We start from the raw sequence: 22,975 nt of genomic DNA on the forward strand, positions 1-22,975 counted from the left end.
AAAAAGATTAATTTAGTAATCTTAGGATCTATATGAAATATTAATTGATCCATTTATCTTGTTTTTGTATATATATATATATATATATAATGTTATTTTATCAATTAAGTTAATTTTTTATCTTAATTGTAAGGATATGTAAATAGATATGTTTTATTCCACAAACCCATACTTCAATTTTTTTATAATGTGACTAATGAGTTCAATTATAAGTCTTCTATTCTTTATAAATTGAAAAATTAGTTAAACATGCATGATTGGCATGTAGTGTATTATTAACATGAGTCTACCAAATTAAAAAATCAATTTTAATATTATTTGTAGTTCACATTTTTTTATGTATATATCATAAATGATATATATATATTTATGTATAATAAACACACTCATAAAAGTACAAATAATTATTAAATAGTACTTTCATGATAAGAATTCAAATCAATAATTATATACTTTAATGTTATGTTTGATGCATAGGATTATTAATAAGATAAGACAATAATCATCCTATACCATGTTTGATTTGTATATAAGGAGAGGGAGAAGGATAGAGATTGTGAGAAGAATTAATATCCTTTTGACATAGAATTATTCAATCTTTCCAAAATGAAAATGATTATTTTTAATCTACGAGATTAAACTTACACGTCTAATTATACCTTTAAAAATTATATCAATAATTTAAATTATATAAATTTTGAGGATGGTTAATTTTAACAAATAAATAAATTATCTTATCATAATCTTTGCATACATCAAATACAAAATATGATGATATTATTTAATCTAATCCTATTCATAATATTATCTTATCTTATCTTCTCATAATTTTGTATACCAAACATGACCTAAGTATAGAAACAAACAAAATGAAATGAACTATAACATTAATGTTTCAAAGAATATAATAATTGGTTAGAGAACTAGCAATGCTTTGATCATTGAACAAAACGTGCATAATTAATTAGTATTTTTTACTATCAAAATATAAAAATATGTTAGAGTATTCTTAATTGAAAAAAATAAATTTATATTTTTCAAGAAAAAAATTATAAAATATATTGATAACATAATTTTTAAATTTCACAAATGAAGTTAGCAACGTGATATATACCTTTTAAGCTTTAGAGTATATTAAAAAAATAATTAAAAAAAAGTGAGTGATGGTATATTAAATAATTTCTTTTCTTTTATTCAACATTAATGTTTCTTAACAATATTATATTTGGTTTCATAAAAATATCTTAAGTACTAAATATTTGAAATTAAATATAAAAAAATAAAGATAAACCAAAATTAATTTGGGTGTAATATAGAATTAATCTATAAAAGATAAAAAAAAAAACTAAGTTTAGTAACAATTCAAGGGTACATGATATTATGTTTATAAAGTAAAGGTTCATTTAAGCATTGTAATGTTAAGGTGCGATTGTATAGAGTGATTAGAAATATTATAATCAACCATTGCAATCATTAAACATATAAATGTATATTTATCATAAAAAAAAAAAAATGAAACATATAAACTTACCATAATACATGTATTACTATTTTTTAATAATTTTTTGATAATTTAATTTATAATTTTGTATAAACTTTAATTTTAATTAATCTAAATTAAATAAATAAAAAATATAAATATATTTAAGAACTCATCCTATGCATCATTAAAGAAGATAAAGAGCAAATTAGATTGTATCTTAAAAATGAAAAATTTTATGCTTTACTTAAGATAAAGTTAAATGTTTTAATGGCATACACATTATGGTCTAATAATTTAGACTAAAACAATTAGTAATTGAGAAACAGAAAAAATATTTTGTCTATATTTTGTTCAAGATCATGAACTCATAGTATGCCACAGGCTATAGGACGAGAAATGTGTTTTATATAATTTGATTGAATTATTACTTATGAAATTTAACAAAAATGAATTTTAAAAATAAAGATGGGAGTTAATTTGAGTAAATTTTAGACAACAAATCCACTATCTCCTACAAATAAATTTTTAATGTAGTTTAATTTGATATAAATTTTATTTGTAAATTTTTAATTGATTTAAATTTAAATAACTAATGAATAAAAAGCTATATATTTAATGATAAATAATCATTATTAAATAAAATAAATAATGCTAAAAATTGAAATATAATTTTTTTATTTTTTAAAATTTATAAAGGTATTTATGTTATTCATTTTTAACACTTTTAGATTAAATTTAAATAATTAATTAATAAAAGTTATATATTTAATGACAAGTTATCTTTATTAAATTAATAAAAAATACTAAAAATTTAAAGGTAAATTTGTTATTTCTTAAATTTTGATTTTTATGTCATTAATTTTTAATACTTTTAGAGTTCACACTTTTATATATAGATGATATATCTTCATGATCTCCATTAATGGGAGGAATCAAACATTTTGTTAATAATAGAAGATTTGTATGTTATAGAAATAACATTTTCGATAGAAAAAGATGTGTTAATTGTAGTTACATTCATCTACACTTTCTGGTTTTAGAGTCGATTGATCCTCACTTCACTTAAAATTTTCAGACAATCTCACCTGGCAATTAAAAAAAAAAAAAAAAAGAGGTAAAATATATAACTCAAGTTAATCACATCAGACTGATAAATAAAACTGCAGCCATCACAGGCAATTACAAGAAGATGCAATATCTTGAACCCACATAACTTGCCTCAACCTTAGTATCATGCATCATACAGCAAAGCAAATAATCAAAATACTAAGTAAACAAGTCAGGCAAGTTTCATTATACATAATGCATGACACTGGGAAAATCATTAGGAATCCTAAAACCCGAGCCTCTCTTTATTACTTGGTTTAGCAGTCAAAAATTTGTCTTAGACACCAGCATCTCAAATAAAAACTCCAACACCATCAAGAGCTCTTGCTGAATTTACGCCCAGACAGCTTCTCAGACTCATAGAGCATGTGGTTTATTAGTCCCCTTGCAGCACTGCAAACACAAACAACATAAATTAAAACAATGCTAAAAGCTTGTTGAAGAGTTAAAATTCAATATGAAAAATATATCTATGCACACAAATCGCCTTCAATCTTGCTTGAGGATAAAGAACAACATATCTTCAAAATTCTAGCCCCAATGAATAATAAGATTATTCTCTTGGGATACACCATCAATAAATAACTATATTCTTCTATTACAGTCCATGCTTCTCTACTGTATATTGCACTTCGATCTTTTTGCTTATTTGTACTGTGGAGTGATGCATGTTTCACTATTACGATATATTTATATATAGATGTTTTAAATATGTGTACATGCTAGGGTTTCTTATAATGGTTTATTGTTCATATAAGCCAAAATATTAGATTACGTATATATTTGTCCAATAAAATCGAACCGAGCTGAGTCCAGTAATAGATGGCTTAAAAATGTATGAAACAAGGCAAATTAAGACTTACTCATCTTTCAACTTCTGAATCTTGTCTTGATCTGTCTCATGCATATGTTTTTTGAACTGCTGCCTTACCATATCAACAACCAAAGCTGTATTGTGTTGCTGTACAGTAAATTAAATATCGACTGGAAGTTAATTTCTGTATGTTCACAATATGATTGCAAAATCATAGAAAGAACGTGCTTCAATTTCACAAAGTTAGTAGCCTATGTAAGTATGCAAATAAACAACACTAATGGTACCCTCAGCTACAAAGAAAGCGTTTCATAGATCCAAGGCACAGGTTCTTGATCCAAAATCTTTGCACCATAATCACAATTTGTACAGATCCATAGATCTCTATATATTTGCTTGATAAAATAAAGCACCATCCTTATCTTGCAGATTTGCAGTACATACCTATAAACCTTGTAATGTTTATTCATAGTTACTTTTGAGCTAAATATCAGGGCTGATATTTCCACCCAAAAATCTCTGTAAGTCTCAACCATAGAATGACATTTCTTCTCTTGCAATGGGCGTGTATGGCAACCAAAGGCAACATAAGAGCGGCTAACACACAATAAGTAACATTGTGACTAAATTTTTGTCATCATTCAAAAGCACTTCGCAGTTTCATCAATGGTAAATCCAATCATCTTCATCCTCATCCTTGCTTTCTTCAGGAGTATTAAGTAGGAGGAAGGGACCCCTCACCCAAGCAAATAAAATCTTAAAATAACCAGTCAAGACCAATTTAGGGTGATGTTGAATCTAGAATCTGCTACATAAGCTACAATCCTGTCAGGGACTTCATTGCAGCCAGCATATCAAGAAAGATGAGAATGGAACTAAATGGCATCCATTAGGTTGGACTTTAGTATGACAACTGGCTGGAATTTCTCTTCTGTGATAATTCTCACTAGACTTGGCAATCTAAAACACGAAATGGTGACACAACACAAAAATGGATATAAAGTGACAAGATTTAAAATTTTAATAATAACTATATATAGGTTTAAAAAAACAAAAAAAAAATGTATTTATGTTTTTGTGTTGATACGAATTGTGACACGTAATTTTCATGTAAAATATGATACAAATACACAAATTTCTATATTTTACATGATACAAATACACAAATCTCCAGGTCTAAATTTCTCACTAATTATTGCTCAAGCAGTATATGATATCAAACCATGAAACAAGGCGATTCAAGCTAACTACACAGCAAATAAATAAAACAACGAATAGCTCTAAAAATTGTTAAAATCCAATACTTCAACAGAGTGAACAACTCATCAGAGCACGCAAAACAGAAGAATTATAAAGGACTAGAGCCTAGGGGTAGACTATTCAGGTTACCTTATGCCCTATGTATTTAGCTCTTCGGAGACACTCCCGGTAAAGCTGAAACCAACAATGAAAACCGCAACCAAAGATCAAAAAGCATCACTTTCATTACAGTGTATTTGTTAACTCAAACAACAATTAAAAAAAGGATACTAAACTCTGATCACATTGTTGGCAAGCTCAGGGGGCAACGCTGTTTGCAGAGACGGCATTTCTTCAAAGCTGAAATGCTTAACTGATCAAATAATTCACAGACGTGGCACTAAATTAACGGTGCAACGAGGAAATTGAAATATGAAAAAAAAAAGGACAAGAAAAAGGAAAATGATGGAAATAGAAGAAATGGGAAAACCTTAAATGCTTTGAAAAATGAATTGATGAGGATGATGAATAAGAATTTCGAACCTGGAGTCGCAGCTCGCACAAGGAAATTGGGAAAGCCAGAGAGGGATTACAGGAACGATGACGATGATGGATACGAGTTGGGTTTTAAACTCCTCCAAATATGCTGAACATTTGGCCCAAAACGATAAATGATATCTTTTTCATTTATTTATTTATTTTTACTATTTTTCATTTAAATAATTAATTTTTGTTCCAAATTTATTGAAAGCCATTCTTTTAAAAGGGCTGCATCAACCAACCGAGTTATAATCGAATTCATATTGACATTCATTTCAGTTTTTCCAGGTATAGGATGAGAAGGGTATGGATTATATTTTTTGCATATTTTCTAATTGTTTTTGTTCAAAATTTACAAGTCAAAAATCTTTTATTATAAAATTAATTTGTTTTCCGTGCAAAATATAAATTATTTTTATTTATTTAGATGTGTTTAAATATATAAATTAATATTATTTAATCTCTTAAATGTTTAATATATATATTAATTATAAATAATATAATTAAAATATCAAAATATAATAAAATTAAAAATTTTAAACATATAATAATATTTGAAGAAAAATAAAATATTCAAAAGATTTATATATAAATAGTATTATTGAGTACACTAATAAAATATTTAATTGAAAACTAAATGTTTCATCTTTTTAAATTACTTTTTATTTAATTTGTTTCATATTGTGAAATCTTTTTTTATACATTTACAAGTTTATATAATTTTAAGATAAATTTTATTTATTTATAAAAATAATTATTTTAAATGTTTAAACGATAAAGAAGTTTATTATCCTCTACAATAATTCAAAACCATTTGAGATGATCCAAAGTACTTTTTCAATTTCACATGTATATTTTTCAGCCTTAAACGAATTAATAAAAGTTTATCAATGTTTTATTATAAAATCGTAAACCATAAATAATCTAAAAAATATAACATAAATCATATATATTTATTGTAACTTTATCAAAATGCATTACTTTATCCGTTCAAGTAATAATAAATCTATCATTATACTTGTCAACTATTACTCTTTCATACACTTGATTGCACTCAGATAAATTTGGTAATCAAATTTTAGTGAACTTAGATGTATTTGTACTAATCATCATAAGAAAACACCAATATACTCTAACTTGACAATAATGCATCCCATTTTTTCTTTTGCTCACAAAATTTCTTACAATTCACAAATACATTTATTAAGATATGCAAACTACATAAAAGATATACTGTATTGAAAAACATAACCTCTAGTGGATTCATTAATGCCAAATCTTTATCAATGACAATGACTATAGGAAATATACCAAATGACATCGAAATTTTTAACTTATCAAGTGCCTAATTGTAATTCTTATAACTTTTTGTCCTTCATGTACACAAGTACAATAAAATATGTTATTTTAGTAGAAGTCACACTAATAATTTCAAGTAATAGCAGATGATATTTGCTTATTTTATTTGTGTAATCCATAATCATAATACTTTGGAAGGCTTGCAACAAATCTAAATGAATAGGATGAGCTTAAAATAAGCTTTTCATGCAATTGCTTGACTCATTAGTCCTATACTATTATAGGTATTTACAATTAGTCAACTTATTTATGAGTTATTGCATTTATAATCTATCAGCCTTCTCAACGATACTGTATCTTTGATATTCATTATATATTGTTTTATAGTGCTGACATTCTTATTGTCATATTGTTTTATTGGTCAACAATATGTTTTTAGATTTGACCATTAGTTTAACATATTAGCCACTAGTCTCTTTTCTTTTTTAGATAATCGATCTGTAAATGAATATTTCTCTAATTGTTTTGCTGATAAATGATTGTGAAAACTACATACTACTTTCACGCTCCATTGGTCATCAATTTCCAACTTAATCCCTTATAACTCAAATAGAAAAATCACGTTTTTTTGTTATCATTCCCTTACGTTGCATTCCTTCTACCTTGACCTTATACTTTTGTTGTTTATATTTTCTACGTCATTCCAATTTTATTTTAGTTTTCCTCAAGTCTTACAATTTAGAGTTTTTTATCACAATCTCAAAACTATTATTTTTTTCAATCTACTTAGCCCATTAAACCAAAATTTATCTACTACAAAACATATGCACAATATATATTAATTTATTATGTCTATATAAATCAACATTTTATGCATTTCATAACAAATAACTTCAAAAGCATAATTTTTCCTCTTCCTTAGTAAATGAATCCATGCAACTATATTTGATATCTAAATTTTTTTATAATTGATTTCACTCTACCAGTGCAGTTTTTAAATTGATTTACATATTACAAGATGTTAAAAAATTATAATATTACCATTAGGAACCAGAAATAATAATACCATTACTTGATATGCATACGAGGACAATTTTTTATGTTTATAAAAATAAATATTCGGTTATGCAATATGATTTTCGAATATGCATATTCAGAATGCATATTGCATATCTGAAATGCATATTGCATTGCATGGATATTTGGTAACGTAATATTATTTTAAAAAATAAATTTTTGAAAATCATATTACATTATAAAAAATGAATATCCGATAATGTAATATATATTTCGAAAATGTATTTCCAATAATGCAATACACATTATAGATATGCATATTCGAAACTTATTTTGCATTATTGAATATTCATTTCGATAAGCATCAAATTTCAAGTTTAAAATGGGTTTTAAATGAATTATCTCGTCAAGATGATTGTCACCTCCTCTAGTTTTGTTTCTAATTTGTCCATTTATTTTTATAAGATTTAATAAATGTTTCAAAAATTAGTTGTTTGATTCAAAGATTTAAGGTTTTTGATATAAAAAATAAGGAAGAAAGAAGAAGAAAATAAGGTAGAAAAGGGCAAGAAAAAGGGAAAGGAAATGCAAATGAGTGCAAAGAGTTAAAAATGTAATTTACTAATGAAAATGCAAATGAGTGTAAAGAGTTAAAAATGTAATTTACTAATGGATATGTAAGGGATTTCACATATGGATATTTTTGAAAGAAAAATATTAAATTATGAAAAGTAATTTCTTTATGGTGTATACAAAATCTCCTTTTACGTAGGATGCATGTGGAGTAATGTGCCGCTTATATCATATATGATTAAGATTCAACTATATTAATTTAAAGAAAATGTGATGATATATTGTGATGATAAATAAAGATTTAAATTTATATTTATACGATTTTTTATACAAAATAAACTCGAAAGATATTTATATCAAAATAAATAATACTTCTTAAATTAAATAAAAGTTTTAATAATATAAACCTTAATTAGTGAACAACATCCCTTCTCTCCTATTTTTTGGTTAAGTTATATTTAATACGTAGTTTTTGCTATCTCGCTTTCATTTTAAAGTATTATTAATTTCCTTGCATCATAAAATCTTAATAAACACAAATAAAAGTTTTTGTGCATTAGAGAAATTCATGTAAAAATATGCATGAATTTCTCATGTTCTTGAATAATTAGAGTTTGTCCCGAAACTGCAAGTTTAGCAATTTGAAACAAATAAATAATAATAAAAAAGACATATCCATATGCGATATCGATGTTTCATCATACCTGCCATTTGCATTTTAACTTTCTTGGACGTACGTATTTTTGTGATGGGCACATCATCCGTCACCAAAGATGAAAACGTGGACATGAGATGAATTTCTCATGGTGGGTCTGGCCCAAACACCTTTGAACAAGGTAGCCATCACAATTCTAACACAGAAAAAGCCCCTTCACGTCAATTTCCCCTTGAGGCCCCGCCCTAGTCAAAACGTTATCATTTGTTTTTGGTATAAATATCAATCAATATAAATTGGGAAAGAAATGTCGATCTAAAGCATATTTTCAAAATGTTATTAATAACATATGAATACAACATTGATTTTGCCTTTGACATTAGTGCCGCTTGCGACCTATCTTCTCTAAATAAAAAATACAAATAAAAAAAAAATTCAAGTTGATTAATAGCAACTAACGATAATAAAACTTATATTTAAAATTTTTATAAAATAAAATTTATTATTTTATATCTAAATTTATTTAAATATATTAAAAATTATATTAAAATAATATATAAAATATAAAAAAATAAATTTAAAAAACTATTAAACTAAATAAATAGAATTCAATTTGATTTAATTTGAATTAAATAAAAGTTTGATTTGAATTTAAATCAAATTTTAAAAATTTATAATTTTATGAATTATTTAAAAAAATTAAATTAAATTCAATCTAATTCATCATCATTTTTAATATATACATATATTTATTAATAATAAAATTATACCAAACAACTTATTACTCTTCAGCTTGGTTTGACTTAATTCCAGTGTTCAAGGTCAAGATTAAAAGATGGCACATTAAAAATGTTAGGTACTTATTAGTGCAAATAATTAAAATTTGAGTTGCCTGCATTTGCGAAAGACCGGGACGTGTAATGTTGACAAAACTGCTTTGTTTTACACACCAAAATTTCTTGTCATTTCTTGCATTTCCCCATTTCTCTTCCTTGGAAAAAATCGTCGTCAAAGCCTTCGCGTATTGAAGAAAACCCTAATTCGATCCGATACTCCTAAAATTAATCTCTGAAAATGGCTTTTATTGGACCACCTCCATCACTCTCAATTTGCATGACTCAAACAGAATAATCAGGGCCCCGTTTCTATTTTTAGCTGGAGAGGAACCGTTTCGATCATCGCCATGTTTGAAGCTCACGTATGCTTCTTTCCTTTTCTTTTCTTTCTTACTTGAGAGAAGTAGTGTACTAGTATCACGCATATTAAGTTTATATAGCTTGAGAATTTTCTGGAAAGCTTATAAATTTTGGTTTTATTAATTTTTTTTCAATTAAATTGTTAATAGTTTGGTAATTATATGTTAATAATTTAGATTGGAGGAACCTAATTTAAGGTTTTTTTTTTTTTTTTTTTTAAAGTTTGTAACCGTTGTAAAGTAGAATACGAAATGAGTTGCGAGGTTATCATCACATAGGGCATAAGAGCAGTGGTAGATGATAGGAGAAGGGTGATGAAACGGTACTTAAGGCGTAAATTTAAACAAGTTTTTCGGTAGGAGTGTTTGTTTCTAAATGATATTAAGATATGTGAGCCTATTAGCATGGTTAGTTATATGTGGATGTTTGGTTTCAATTTGTTGCCTGCATTCGTTCATTCAATCATCATATGTGCTTAAGATTTTTAGTTTTGTTTGTAGCCATTGCACCTTTTAGCTTACATTTTTATTTTCTCATGTTATTGCTTATAATTGTGCTTTTAGGCAATTAACCATTTGTGCAAATATCGCGTGTTTGCACATTTCTTTCAAGGCTGCTGAGTTTGTGCATATTTTTGTTCTTTGTTTGTAGGTTCTGCATTTGCTTCGAAGATACTTGGGGGAATATGTTCATGGTCTCTCACCAGAGACTTTAAGAATCAGTGTTTGGAAAGGTTTCTTTGGAAATACTCCTTGTTCTTGCGTCCTTTTCTTTACTGATCTTTTTTACCCATCTGTTTGAGCTACAATTGTTAAATGATGGTTTCTTATGAAAGTGATTTGGGAAGTGAAACATAAGGGCATTTTTTTACAAAATTTCCTTCTTCCTACAGGTGATGTTGTCCTCAAAGATTTAAAACTGAAGGCAGAGGCACTAAACTCTTTAAATCTACCAGTAACTGTCAAAGCTGGTTTTGTGGGCACCATAACTCTGAAGGTATCTATTTTCATCATTAGTGTTTGTTTTATTTTCTGTTAGGTTTGTCTTCTGGCACTTTTGCCACTGGAAGGTCTTGGAAAAATAAATCCTTTTTTTAATCAGTAGTTTTTAAATATGCTTCCACTTTAGTGTTTGTGTTCTAATTATTTGTGTTATTCATTTTTTGAAATTTTATATTATAGGTTCCTTGGAAAAGTTTAGGTAAAGAACCTGTAATTGTTCTCATTGATCGTGTATTTGTTCTTGCTCACCCAGCTCTTGACGGTCGGACTCTTAAGGTAGGATGATATTTTATTTGATGGAGGGAATTTCATTTCCTATTATCAGTTAATATCTTTTCTATTTTGATTTGAGATCTTATTTCAATATTGTACAGGAGGGGGATAGGGAAAAACTTTTTGAAGCTAAAATTCAACAAATTGAGGTAAATCATTTGCGTTCATATATAAATAAAATACACTCATATAGCTTATAGCATTGTGTACATAATATCATAATGTTTCCTTCAAGTATAATCTTGTTGAAAAATTTACCAATAAGGCAATAACAATTTTCGCATGTCAAGTTCATGATTCTATAAATTTGTCGTCTAGAGGAATCCTTAATGTACTGATGTTTTGGATATCTAATGCCTAAAGCATTCAAGATTTTGTTGACACTTGGATATCAGAGATTCATAGGCTTATTCTTTTTCTCCTCTGTCTCTGACCCTCTCCACATCTGTTCTGGATTTTCTCCTACTTATTTATTAATGGTAGTGGCTCTTTTGGAGAGGACTAGTGGTTATTTTTTCTGCTCTTGTGCCAAGCCCTTTGCTATTATTTTCCCTTTTTTTTAAATATCTATGTTGTTGTATAGAGATATGTTTTGGAGCTATGATTTGTAGTGCATTTGATATTTCTTAACATCAACTTTGTAGACAACAGTTTTGAGAATATTGTATGTTTCATTATGAACTTCTGCTGCATTGTTGAGTTGAACAATTGTTATTCCTTTTGTTTTAAAGATAAATAATGATATCAGTAGATTGTTATTACTTTATTCTTATTTCACTTTCTTTTCTTTTGATTTTATATGGAAGGGTAAATAGAGATGCTTGTTTTCTTAAACTGAAGTGAACTTGGAATAATTATCCTAAACTTGCATTGTTGTGCACATATGTAGAATTGTGCACTCAAAATGTTTTATCGTGAAAGCATTTTCATAACTTGTTGGCATGCTGTATGATACTTGCAATTCTGAATTTTTTATTTCTAGTCATGCATGCATGCATGTGGACATAATTATTTTAAATTTATTCTACTGCCTGCAGGAGGCAGAATCAGCAACTCTAGAAGCGATATCTGGGTCAAAGCTGGGAAGTGTATGTCTTTGGATGCTAGACACATTTTGCTTTCTCTGAATACTGTTTTGTTTTGTTTTATTATATAAGGTACTCTGGAATTCAATTTTATATCAGTCAATTACCTATTTCACTTCTAGCTAATATACTTTTGTATTCTTCCTGGTAAACTGTTGATGGATGACTCTTCATATGCTAACTGTTTTACATGTATATCTTCATATTTCCTTTACTTAGTTTGTGCTAGTTTGATTAATTCGATAATGCTTCTGGTTGGTGCATCTCAGCTTATGTGTCTTGGAGAAAATGTGGTGCTTTTTGCAAATTATAGTGACTCATTGCTAGCTCTTTTCTTTCCCCCTTCTGTTTGAGTTGTGTGTGCAGCCTCCTCCTGGAAATTCGTGGCTTGGTTCTCTAATTGCTACAATTATTGGAAATCTGAAGGTATCTATCAGCAATGTACATATCAGATATGAGGATTGTGTCAGGTGGGAGTCATGTGCTATTTATGATGTTTTCAATTCTTTGTCTGTTTCTGGTTTTATAGTTTTCTTAAGCTTTGTAAACTAAGATAGTTTTACCTTCTAATCTTTCAGTTACACATTTGTCTTTGTCTTCATTTACTGACCAGTTTGCTTTGCTATTAATGGGCTGTAATATTGTAGTAATCCAGGCCATCCTTTTGCTTCTGGTGTTACCCTGGCTAAGCTTGCTGCTGTTACCATGGATGAACAAGGAAAGGAGACCTTTGATACCAGTGGTGCTCTGGATAAGTTGCGGAAGGTCAGCTCTGTTTTTGTCCTGCCATATAACTTATGCTACTGTCCTTTAGAAACAGTTAAGAAGGGTATTAGTAATTTCATAGAACACATTAATGGTTAAATGCAATGGCTGTTTCTTGAAATAGAGGGTATTGCATCCTAATAGAGTGTGGTATCAAGATGCATCTCAATCTTGGAGAATGGTGATTGCTCTGTTTGGTGGCATTGTTTCTCCTTGTTTTAAAGCTAATAAATTTATTCTGGGAATTTCTCTGGAAAATATGACATTTGTGTTTGAATAAACAAAATTCCAGTTTGATAAATGGGAATCTGCTTTTCAAGTTGTGATGGTAAAGAATTCCCTTTCTAATGTTTCAACTTTTGTGTTGTATGTTTGCTTAACTTTACCTTGAATTCAGAGGGGTTGGAACAAATATATGAATCCGTTAAGCATCCAACTTAAAGCCAATTGGGAAAAACTCAAGTCAAGCAAAAATGTGTAAAAACTCCGTGGAAAAACTGAGTATATAGAAAACTTCTCTGTTGAATTATACAAACACCATAGGTTTATATACAACTAACTAGAGGGTAAACTAAAAAACTAAATCTTCCTAAATCTGATCCCTATAATTAAGGGATTGTCTATCCTAATAATCTGTCCTTAATTCTAGAGATACAAATTCTTAATTTTAAGGATACAAATATATATAGATTACAATCAACTATACAGATTGCAACTAGCTGTAATTAAGTGTTTTTCCACACTCCCTATTAAGCTGGTGAATAGGTGTTTTCCATTCCTAGCTTGGAAATAATTTCATGAAATGTTGCACTGTTGAGACCTTTCGTCGACACATTTGCAAGTTGACCATTGGTTGACACATACGGTGTGCAAATCAACCCACTGTCTAGTTTTTCCTTTTATGAAGTGCTGGTCTACTTCAATGTGTTTTGTTCTATCATGTTGCACAAGATTGTGTGCAATGCTTATTACAGACTTGTTATCACAATAAAGTCCCATTGGACCATCCCATTTGATCTTCATGTATTCTAGGATAATCTTTAATCATAGTAGTTCACAAATTCCTTGAGCCATTGCTTTAAACTTTGCTTCAGCACTTGATCTTGCCACCACATTCTGTTTTTTACTCCTCTAAGTTACAAGATTACCACCTAGGAAAGTGTAGTAGTCTGAGGTAGATCTTTTATCGGTTATCGAACTTGCATAATCAGCATCTGTATATGCCTCTAGTACCAGCCTTGAATTTTTTTTGAACAAGATACCTCTCCCAGGATTAGCCTTCAAATAGTATAGTACACGGTAGATAGCCTGTAGGTACACTTTTTTAGGACTATGCATAAATTGACTTATCACACTCACAGCATATGCTATGTTAGGTCTAGTATGTGAGAGATAAATGAATCTTCCAAGTAATTTTTGGTACATCTCTCTATCTATAGCAGCATCATTATTAGCTTCTCTAAGTTTATGATTAAGATCTATAGGGGTATTTGTCGGTTTACTTGCGAGTTTCTCAGTTTCCTTGAAAAGATTCACCACATATTTCTGTTGTGAGATGAAAATACCATGCCGTGAGTGAGCTGTTTCAATTCCTAGGCAATACTTCAATCTCTTAGCTCTTTTATCTCAATTTCTCTAGCCAAACACTATTTTAGAGATTCTCTCTCTTTTTCATCATTTTCGATTACATTTATATCATCAACATATACTAATAAAATTGTGACTTTCCCTGAATCCGAGTGCTTGATATACAATGTGTGATCCCCTTGACTTTGCTTATATCCCATTTCTAGCATCACTTTGGTAAATCTCCCGAACCAGGCCCTAGGAGACTATTTAAGGCCATCTAAAGCCTTTTTCAGCTTGCATACTTTGTTTGCTTCTAGATGACATCCAAACCCCGGTGGAACTTTCATATTTATTTCTTCTTCCAAATCACCATGTAAAAAAGTATTCTTTACATCAAATTGTTGAAGCTGCTAATTGTAATTTGCAGCCAAGGATAGCAAAATTCTAAATGTATTCATCTTAGAAACTAGAGCAAAAGTTTCCTGATAATCAACTCTATAAGTTTGAGTGTAGCCCTTACCCATCAACCTAGCCTTATACCTTTCAACAGTACCATTTGCCATGCATTTTACAATGAAAACCCATTTACACCAAACTGGATTTTTTTCTGTAGACAACTCTACCAGTTCTCATATCTTATTTTTCTCTAAGGCCTCCATTTCTATTTTCATGGCCTGCCTCCTTTTTTCATTGGGTAATGCCTCGGATAATGTAGTTGGAATAAAAATAGTGTTTAAGCTCGCAAGAAAATTTGTGGGATGGTGATAAATTTTCAAATGACACAAATTTAGAGATTGGGTATAGTGGATGTTTAGCACATTCTTTGGTTCTTTTTCTAATGGCAATAGGCAGATCATAATCACTAGTTTTAGGAGATTCATGCTCATTTTGAGAAATAGAGTCAGAGATTGTATTTACCTTATTTCTAGAGTTAGGATAAGGTTCTTGGCCTTGCACCGGTTTAGGAGCTGGAACGTTCTTTCTTGAGTACACTTGTAATTCTTTCATAGAATCAAGAATAGTATTATTCTTAGTCATAGCTTTTGTGTTTGGAATGGGTTTAGACTTAGATTCAGTGTTTGACTTGGACTTAGAAGAAACAGATTTAGATTCAGAAGAATTAATGGGTGAAACTGTTTTGGAGAAGGACAAGTCAAGCAAAAAGAAGTCTTTATCCTTCCCTTCCGTAAATGATGTCTCCCTCTAAAGATAAGGTTGAGTGAAAAATGGTTTACTTTCTTCAACAGTGACATTTGCAAACATATTGAATTTTTTGATAGGAGGATGATAGCACTTATACCCTTTCTGAGTTGATGAATACCCCACAAAGATACACTTAATTGCTCTTCAATCCAACTTCCCCCTATTATGACTGTGAACATGAACAAATGATATACAACCAAATATCCTAAGTGTGAGGTTGTTTATGGTATTAAAGTTGGGATATAATTGTGAGAGTAGTGCCATAGGAGTTTTAAATCCCAAAACCTTTGAAGGTAACTTATTTATAATGTGTGTGGTAGTGAGAATAGCTTCTCCCTAGTAGGATTTGGGTACATTTGCTTGAAACTAGAAGGCTTGGGTTGTGGCTAGTAAATGGCTATTTTTCTTCTTTGCCACTCCGTTCTGCTATGGAGTATTAACACAAGATGACTCATGGATAATCCTTTTTTTTTTTTTGGAAATAAGTAGATAGACTTTGGTTGAAAGTCTCTTGCATTTTCAGACCTAAACCTCTTGATTTTCACTCCAAATTGATTTTGGATCATGTTTTCGAAACTTAAAAGCACCTTATTCACATTTGATTTGGATTTAAGTAAAAAACAATCGAAGAGACCCTGATACAATCATCTATGAATGAAACATGCCATCTTGCACCAAAAATATTAGGAATTGTAGAGGGACCTCAAATGTCACTATGAATCAAGTGAAAAGGAGTAGAACGTCTTTTATTACTAACTGGGAAAGACACATCTATGCTTTGCAAGTTCACAAACAGCACAATGAAAATTTTTGACATTTAATCCTTTGAACAAAAAAGGAAACATGTTTATTAAAGTTCCAAAAGATGGATGTCCGAGACGAAAATGATAATGCCAGATTTTGTCTTTGTTGGGAGATTTTTCAGAAAGAAATGACAAAGGTAAACTATTCTTGATATTACTTGCGTTATTGGATGTCTTAAGATAGTATAGCCTATCCTTCTTCTTAGCAAGTCCAATCTTCTTCCTCGAACCTTGGTCCTGAAATTCACAATAGGAGGGATAAAAAATCACATTGTAGTTCATGTCCCTAGTAAGTCTTTGTATAGATATTAGATTAGTAGACAATTTGGGAACATAAAAAACATTTTTAAGAACAAATGAGGGATTAGTTTGAACATCTCCTAATCTTGCCACTGTAGTAAGTGAACCATTTGCAACAACAATTTTCTTATTACTAGGACATAAGGTATATGTACTAAACTTCTGTGAAGAATGTGTCATGTGGTCTGTGGCTCCTGAGTCAATGACCCAAAAACTCTTAATAGACTTATCTGAGACATTTAATACATAAGAATTAGAGATTTTACCTGAACTAGAGACCGTACTGAGTGTGCCAAGGAACATACACCAGTAGTCTTTTTAAGAGTTACCAATAGGCTTCTCAGTTTCTCAATCTTTTCTTTGTCCAACTCTCCTTGTTCCCGAGACGTCTCCTGGTTTGACTCCATTGCAGTCATGTGAGCTTGTCCTTGATTTCTTGGCTGTCCTTCTTTATAACCCCATTCTTTGCTTGAAGTTGAAGGTTTTCCATTTAGTTTCCAACAACGATCTCTGGTGTGCCTTGGCTTCTTGCAATAGGTGCACCAAAGTTGTCACAATTTGAGGTTTTAGCTAAATCGCCTTTCCCTTTCTCACTGATTGGTAATTGTTCTAAGTTATGGTTCTTCCAACCATTAGACACCATAACAGATCCTTCTGCATGCAGACTGTCAAGCACCACTCCTCTTCTGCTCTCTTCTGCTCTAATCATGGAAATCACCTCATTTAAAGAAGGCAGATCCTCTTTTCCCAAAATTTGGACTTTGACTTGATCAAACTCAACATTAAGTCCAGCAAGAAAATCATAGACTCAATCTTTTTCGATAAATTTCTTCAAAGTTGCTGCATCTTCACTGCACTTCATTTCTATACACCGGTAGTGGTCCATCTCTTGCCAAAGATTTTTTAGAAGAATAGCATACTCTATGACTGCCTTATTCGCTTGTTTGAGAGCTGCAGTCTTGATCTTTATCTCATAGATTTGAGTAGCATCCCTAACTTTGGAGTAGGTTTGCCAAATTGATTCCCAAATGTCTTTGGCCGTGGACAAAAACATGCACGTGTCACTAATATCTGGTGTCATAGAATTCCACAGCCATGACATAACCATGGAATCCTCTTCATCCCAAGACTCTAATTTTGGATATCCTCTCTCAGTATCACTACCAAGAAGATGGCTCGATTTTCCTTTCCCTTTTAGAAAGTTTTGAACCAATTGAGACCGCTTCAAGTAGATTTTTGCATCCAATCTGTATGCAGCTTGTATATTTTGTAGTTCTCCTGTGGTTTGACTAGTTGTCACTTCCTCAAATTGGGTTGTAGCGGTAGAGTTTGCTATTTCTGACATGGTTATCTTTCTCAGGATTGAAACGAGTCTTGATAGTAAAGATTTAATGAGAGACAATTCTAGGCAAAGAAGGCCAAAAAGGAAAAAATAAGACTATGAAAGACTTAACAGAATTTGGCTATGAAGGCCTGAAATAGAATTTAGCAATGAAAGCTGAAAAAATTTTCTTCCCAAGAAGAGCCTAAACCTCTGATACCATGTTAAGTATCCAACTTAAAAACCAATTGGGAAAAAATCAAGTCAAGCAAAAATGCGGAAAAACTCTGTGGAAAAACTGAGTATATAGAAAACTTCTCTGTTGAATTATACAAACACCATAGGTTTATATACAGCAAACTAGAGGGTAAACTAGGAAACTAAATATTCCTAAATCTGATCCCTATAATTAAGGGATTGTCTATCCTAGTAATTTGTCTTTAATTCTAGAGATACAAATTCTTAATTTTAGGGATACAAATATATACAGATTACAATCAGCTATATAGATTACAACCAGCTGTAACTAAGTGTTTTCCCATAGAATCAATTAATTGATTATCTGGGCTCGCTGAATATGTGAGGTTAAATGCATTTTTATGATTATTCTATATCAGAGAATATTTGGCCAAAAAAAAAAAAAAAACAGCGAATATAGTTTCCATAAGGATGGTATGAGTCTTCTAAATTGTGGACTTTTGTTATCCATCATTGCAACTGAATTTGATTAGTAGATTATGAGGTTAGAGAAACGAGAGATGATGAGAATTTATTTTTCTTTCTTTTTATTGAATTCTTTCAATTCAATTCAATTCAAAAACATGATCTTTTATTTGGATATCATACCATATTTGGAGAGGATGAATTGTCAAACTAGGATGTGAAAACGTTTGGCATAGTCTAAACAATTCCACATGCATGCCAAAACTGAAGGTTTATTTTAACAAATGTTTGTCGCATTTAATTGAATGAGAGAAGATGATTGGCCCATAATCCGTTTGAACTTTTAAGTTTTTTGCCACTTTCCCTTTTAGGTTTAGCCTTTGTGAATGGTTTGTCATAATTGCTACTGCTGCTTTTGTTTTTGAATGACACACAAAATTATTGTGCTAATGCTTGTGAAGTTTATTTTCAGTCTTTGCAACTGGAGAGGCTTGCTATATATCATGATTCGGATAACCTGCCTTGGAAGATGGATAAGAAATGGGAGGATCTTAGTCCCAAAGAATGGATTGAGGTTTGGTGCTTACGTGGAATCATAATCTCATTTACTTCCATAGTTCCATGATTTTCATCGTGGTAGTGTGATGAAGGTTAACTGAAACATTACACTAAATTTTAAATGTTCCAACTTCTTTCTAAATTGTTGTTTATCCAGGTATTTGAAGATGGTATAAATCAACCTGCTGCTGAATGTGAAGTGGTGTCTAAGCGGGCTATGAATCGCAATTACTTGGTGTCACCAATCAATGGAGTACTTAAGTATCATCGACTTGGAAATCAAGAAAGAAATGATCCTGATATTCCTTTTGAGAAGGCTTCTCTTGTCTTAAGTGATGTCTCCTTAACTATTACAGAGGTTGCTATACCTTTTTTTTCCCATATATATTTTTAATTTCTCCATTTTCTTTGTTTTCTAGAGAATAAGATAGATTTAAGGTTCACTCTTCTTTGCATTGCCAACCAAGAAACAATGAGAAAGAGAAGGGCTTCTTCTATTCAAGTCCTGAAGTTAACCTGTTTCTCCCCTTTTACAGGCACAATATCATGATTGGATAAAACTTTTAGAAGTTATTTCAAGATATAGGACTTATGTTGAAATTTCCCATTTAAGACCTGTGGTGCCAATATCGAAGGAGTCTTATTTCTTGTGGTGGCAATATGCAGCTCAGGCTGCACTGCAACAGAGGAAAATGTGGTACAGACAGTACTCTTTTTTGTAAATATTTTAATTTGATAATTACTTGTAAGAGTACCTGTTGTTTGATAATCTGAAGAATTACACTTGAATTCAACATTTTTTCAAGATCAGTTGTCTCTTCACCAGCTGCTGTGTGAGTAAATGTTTTTCCCCTTTAAAATGTACCATTATTTCAGCTATCGGTTCTCGTGGGATCGAATTTGGCATATGTGCCAGCTTCGTCGACATTACATTCAGTTGTATGCCAGTTTGCTACAACAGTCATCAAGTGTTGAAAACTCTGAAGTTAGAGACATTGAGAAAGATCTTGACTCAAAAGTAATTCTTCTATGGAGGTAACAAGATTTAGCTTTGCCTTAACTCTCTGCTTCCCCTATTTGAAATGAAGTAAAACTTGGTCCTTGCTGGGACTAAAGGTATGCATGCTGGACATACCAATCTTTAAATAGTTCAGGAAAAACATGGCTTAGTTGAGTTAAGGTATTGTTTATGGAATTATTGCACAAATTCATTTATGCTTAAGTGGCAACTAGATAGGGTAGCTTACTGTGAGCACTCATTATCATGCATCCATTAAGTAATTATTGCACAAAGTTATCAGTCTAGCAGGCTGATAACTTTTACGTTTGTTTTAGTTAAAATAGTCTTCATAGTCCTGTATCAACCTTAACTTGCTATTTGGTGTATGATGTAAGTAGTAACCACCACTACCAATGAGAAAACATCCTTAAGTTCCTACTGCTTTTGTGCTTGCTACATGAATGTTCTTGCCATTTAGCTGTATTTATGCATCATTATCTCTTTCAAAGTGGAAAAATTTTTGTCTGAATAATTTTAAGAAATTAGATGATAGTGAAACTGGCAGTCATGTTTTCCACTGTGAAGCATGGACATGGTGAAATGCATTTGACATTGGTGGAAATGTGTTATATGCCTCCAGATACACTGGGAAAATTGTTAACAAATGATTTCGGACAAGGGACAGATATGGCCAGTCAGGCTATGGAATCTGCCATGGCTTACCAAAGAGAGAGAGATACGCTATTATGAGTGTTTTCTCTTGGTCTGTTCCTTGGTCATAATTTTCTTTATGTTCAAATACTCTCTAGGATTAGACCATGCTTTGTTCCATTTATATGATGAAGTTTTATTCAATTATTGAGTAGGTTGCTTCAGGTTTATACATGCAATTCTGTTATTAGAAATGATCAAGGGTATTAATGTACAGCTCATTGTTTAACAATTTTTTTCTTCATCCCCATCTAATGTTCAACATTTTCCATTTCTACTTGGATGAATTAGGTTACTTGCACATGCCAAGGTTGAATCTGTAAAGTCAAAGGAAGCAGCTGAACGGAGAAGGCTTCAGAAGAAAAGTTGGTTTTCATTGAGATGGTGGGTGGAAATGTAAAAATATTACCTTGGTTTTGTTATCGAGTTCTGTTATGATTTTGTTTTTAGTTTTTCCCCCAACGCTAACTTCTTTGCAAATTCTATTCATCTTTAATCTCAGGCGTACGCAATCTGAAGATGCGTCTGATGGGAATGCTTTGGATGGATCACAGTTAACAGAGGAAAGGCTGACTAAAGAAGAATGGCAGGCAATCAATAAGTTACTCAGTTACCAGCCAGATGAGGACTTTATGTCACATTCGGGGAAAGACTTGCAGAACATGATCCGGCATTTGGTAACTGTATCTATTAGTCAAGCTGCTGTGAGGATCATCAATATAAACCAGACAGAGATTGTTTGTGGTAGATTTGAACAACTTAATGTGTCAGCGAAGTTTAAACATCGCAGTACCCATTGCGATGTAAGGTTAAGATTCTATGGTGTGTCAGCCCCTGAAGGTTCAATTGCTCAGGTTTGTTTTAGTACCATGTTTTGAGCTGTTTCTTCTGACAGGTCCTTAGTTGATGACAACTAAAGATTCCTAATTAAGATATATAAGCATATCAACCTGCTTTTTTTTTTTTTTTTTTTTTTTAAATTTTAGATAGCAAGCATGTTTTTAACTAGTTTATTTTGGATTGATATTTTAATATACTTCTTTATGTCCATTTTTCCTTCAAAAAGTTAACTCATTTTTTTAACAGATTCAAACTGTATGCTGTTGCCAGATTGCAGCCATGTATATATATATATATATATATGTATGTATGTATGTATGTATACACGCACACACACACACATATATATGTATAATACGTACACACACACACACACACTGATATATATATATGTATATTGCCTGATTTTGGTCTTTTCCTGCAGAGTGTCTGCAGTGAGCAAAAGGTTAATGCATTAACTGCTAGTTTTGTACGCTTACCAGTAGGAGAGAATGTTGATTGGAGGTTGTCGGCTACAATTTCCCCCTGCCATGTTACGGTATTTTCTTTGATCCTATAAGGAAAAAGGGGATGACTCTGTGTGTATCAATTTATAGATGGATCTGGTTACTTGCATCACCCATCCTGTAGATCTGTTAACTATGATAATGCTGTTTTAATGATCTCCAAAATTGGCTCCAAGCCTTTTCAGTTAGGAGTTTGGCGACTTTTGTGAGGTAGTAATAATCCTTTATAGATTCATAAAATTTCTCATCTTGGTTAAAATATGGCATTGAAAAGGGTAGTCCCTGACTGACTTATGAAATGTCTAGTTGACTAGTGGCTGAGGAGTGATATAGTTTGTATTCGTCTCTCAGTTGATGTAATAGAGTGAACTTGGTACTTCCACTAGATCTTGTGAAGCCTTCTTAACACGGCATATAAATACCATTCTAATTCATGACGAAACTATTAAGTTCA

The 22,975-nt window shown here is 30.8% G+C and overlaps 2 protein-coding genes across 13 annotated transcripts in view; one reads left to right on the top strand and one right to left on the bottom strand.

Annotated features, from left to right (window-relative positions):
- Positions 1-2,607: 2,607 nt before the first annotated feature.
- LOC111279680 (uncharacterized) lies at positions 2,608-5,321 on the bottom strand. Of its 2 annotated transcripts, none has more exons than XM_022866661.2 (5): positions 5,187-5,321; positions 4,940-5,016; positions 4,794-4,838; positions 3,454-3,551; positions 2,608-2,983 (listed from the first exon to the last, which is right to left on the bottom strand). In XM_022866661.2, the coding sequence occupies exons 2-5, from the start codon at positions 4,991-4,993 to the stop codon at positions 2,905-2,907; spliced, it is 276 nt and encodes a 91-aa protein (XP_022722396.2). In that variant the 5' UTR covers positions 4,994-5,016; positions 5,187-5,321; the 3' UTR covers positions 2,608-2,904. The 2 variants fall into 2 exon arrangements, with proteins under 2 accessions (XP_022722396.2, XP_022722397.2); XM_022866662.2 differs by having other exon boundaries at positions 4,940-5,003; positions 5,187-5,301.
- A 4,316-nt stretch (positions 5,322-9,637) lies between these two features.
- LOC111279261 (uncharacterized) overlaps positions 9,638-22,975 on the top strand; it is a 44,387-nt gene continuing 31,049 nt past the window's right edge. For 6 of the 11 annotated variants that reach the window (XR_016334527.1, XR_016334526.1, XM_022866239.2 and 3 more), the window contains exons 1-15: positions 9,638-9,925; positions 10,575-10,656; positions 10,816-10,919; positions 11,105-11,200; positions 11,299-11,346; positions 12,235-12,285; positions 12,649-12,752; positions 12,930-13,047; positions 19,379-19,480; positions 19,622-19,822; positions 20,001-20,161; positions 20,341-20,499; positions 21,467-21,559; positions 21,678-22,029; positions 22,440-22,553. Coding sequence is in view for 9 of the 11 variants with exons in the window: in XM_022866239.2 (XP_022721974.2) it covers positions 9,911-9,925; positions 10,575-10,656; positions 10,816-10,919; positions 11,105-11,200; positions 11,299-11,346; positions 12,235-12,285; positions 12,649-12,752; positions 12,930-13,047; positions 19,379-19,480; positions 19,622-19,822; positions 20,001-20,161; positions 20,341-20,499; positions 21,467-21,559; positions 21,678-22,029; positions 22,440-22,553 (1,800 nt within the window). In the remaining 2 variants the exon portion in view is untranslated. Of the gene's footprint in view, positions 9,926-10,574; positions 10,657-10,815; positions 10,920-11,104; positions 11,201-11,298; positions 11,347-12,234; positions 12,355-12,648; positions 12,753-12,929; positions 13,048-19,378; positions 19,481-19,621; positions 19,823-20,000; positions 20,162-20,340; positions 20,500-21,104; positions 21,228-21,466; positions 21,560-21,677; positions 22,030-22,439; positions 22,554-22,975 lie in introns of those variants that run through there. The other 5 variants (XM_089756073.1, XM_089756071.1, XM_089756069.1 and 2 more) reach the window with 5 other exon arrangements.

The sequence above is a fragment of the Durio zibethinus genome, chromosome 27 (genome assembly GCF_047325235.1).
Source record: "Durio zibethinus cultivar Kanyao isolate XHJ-2024 chromosome 27, ASM4732523v1, whole genome shotgun sequence".
NCBI classification, from domain to species: domain Eukaryota; kingdom Viridiplantae; phylum Streptophyta; class Magnoliopsida; order Malvales; family Malvaceae; genus Durio; species Durio zibethinus.

Bases quoted from the DNA above. Each gene is read 5' to 3' on its own strand.
- LOC111279680 (XM_022866661.2), bottom strand. From the start codon at position 4,993: ATGCCGTCTCTGCAAACAGCGTTGCCCCCTGAGCTTGCCAACAATGTG. The intron at 3,552-4,793 runs GTAACCTGAATA...TTTACTGTACAG, and splicing joins CTAAATACATAGGGCATAAG to CAACACAATACAGCTTTGGT. The intron at 2,984-3,453 runs GTAAGTCTTAAT...TTGTGTTTGCAG, and splicing joins ATTCAGAAGTTGAAAGATGA to TGCTGCAAGGGGACTAATAA.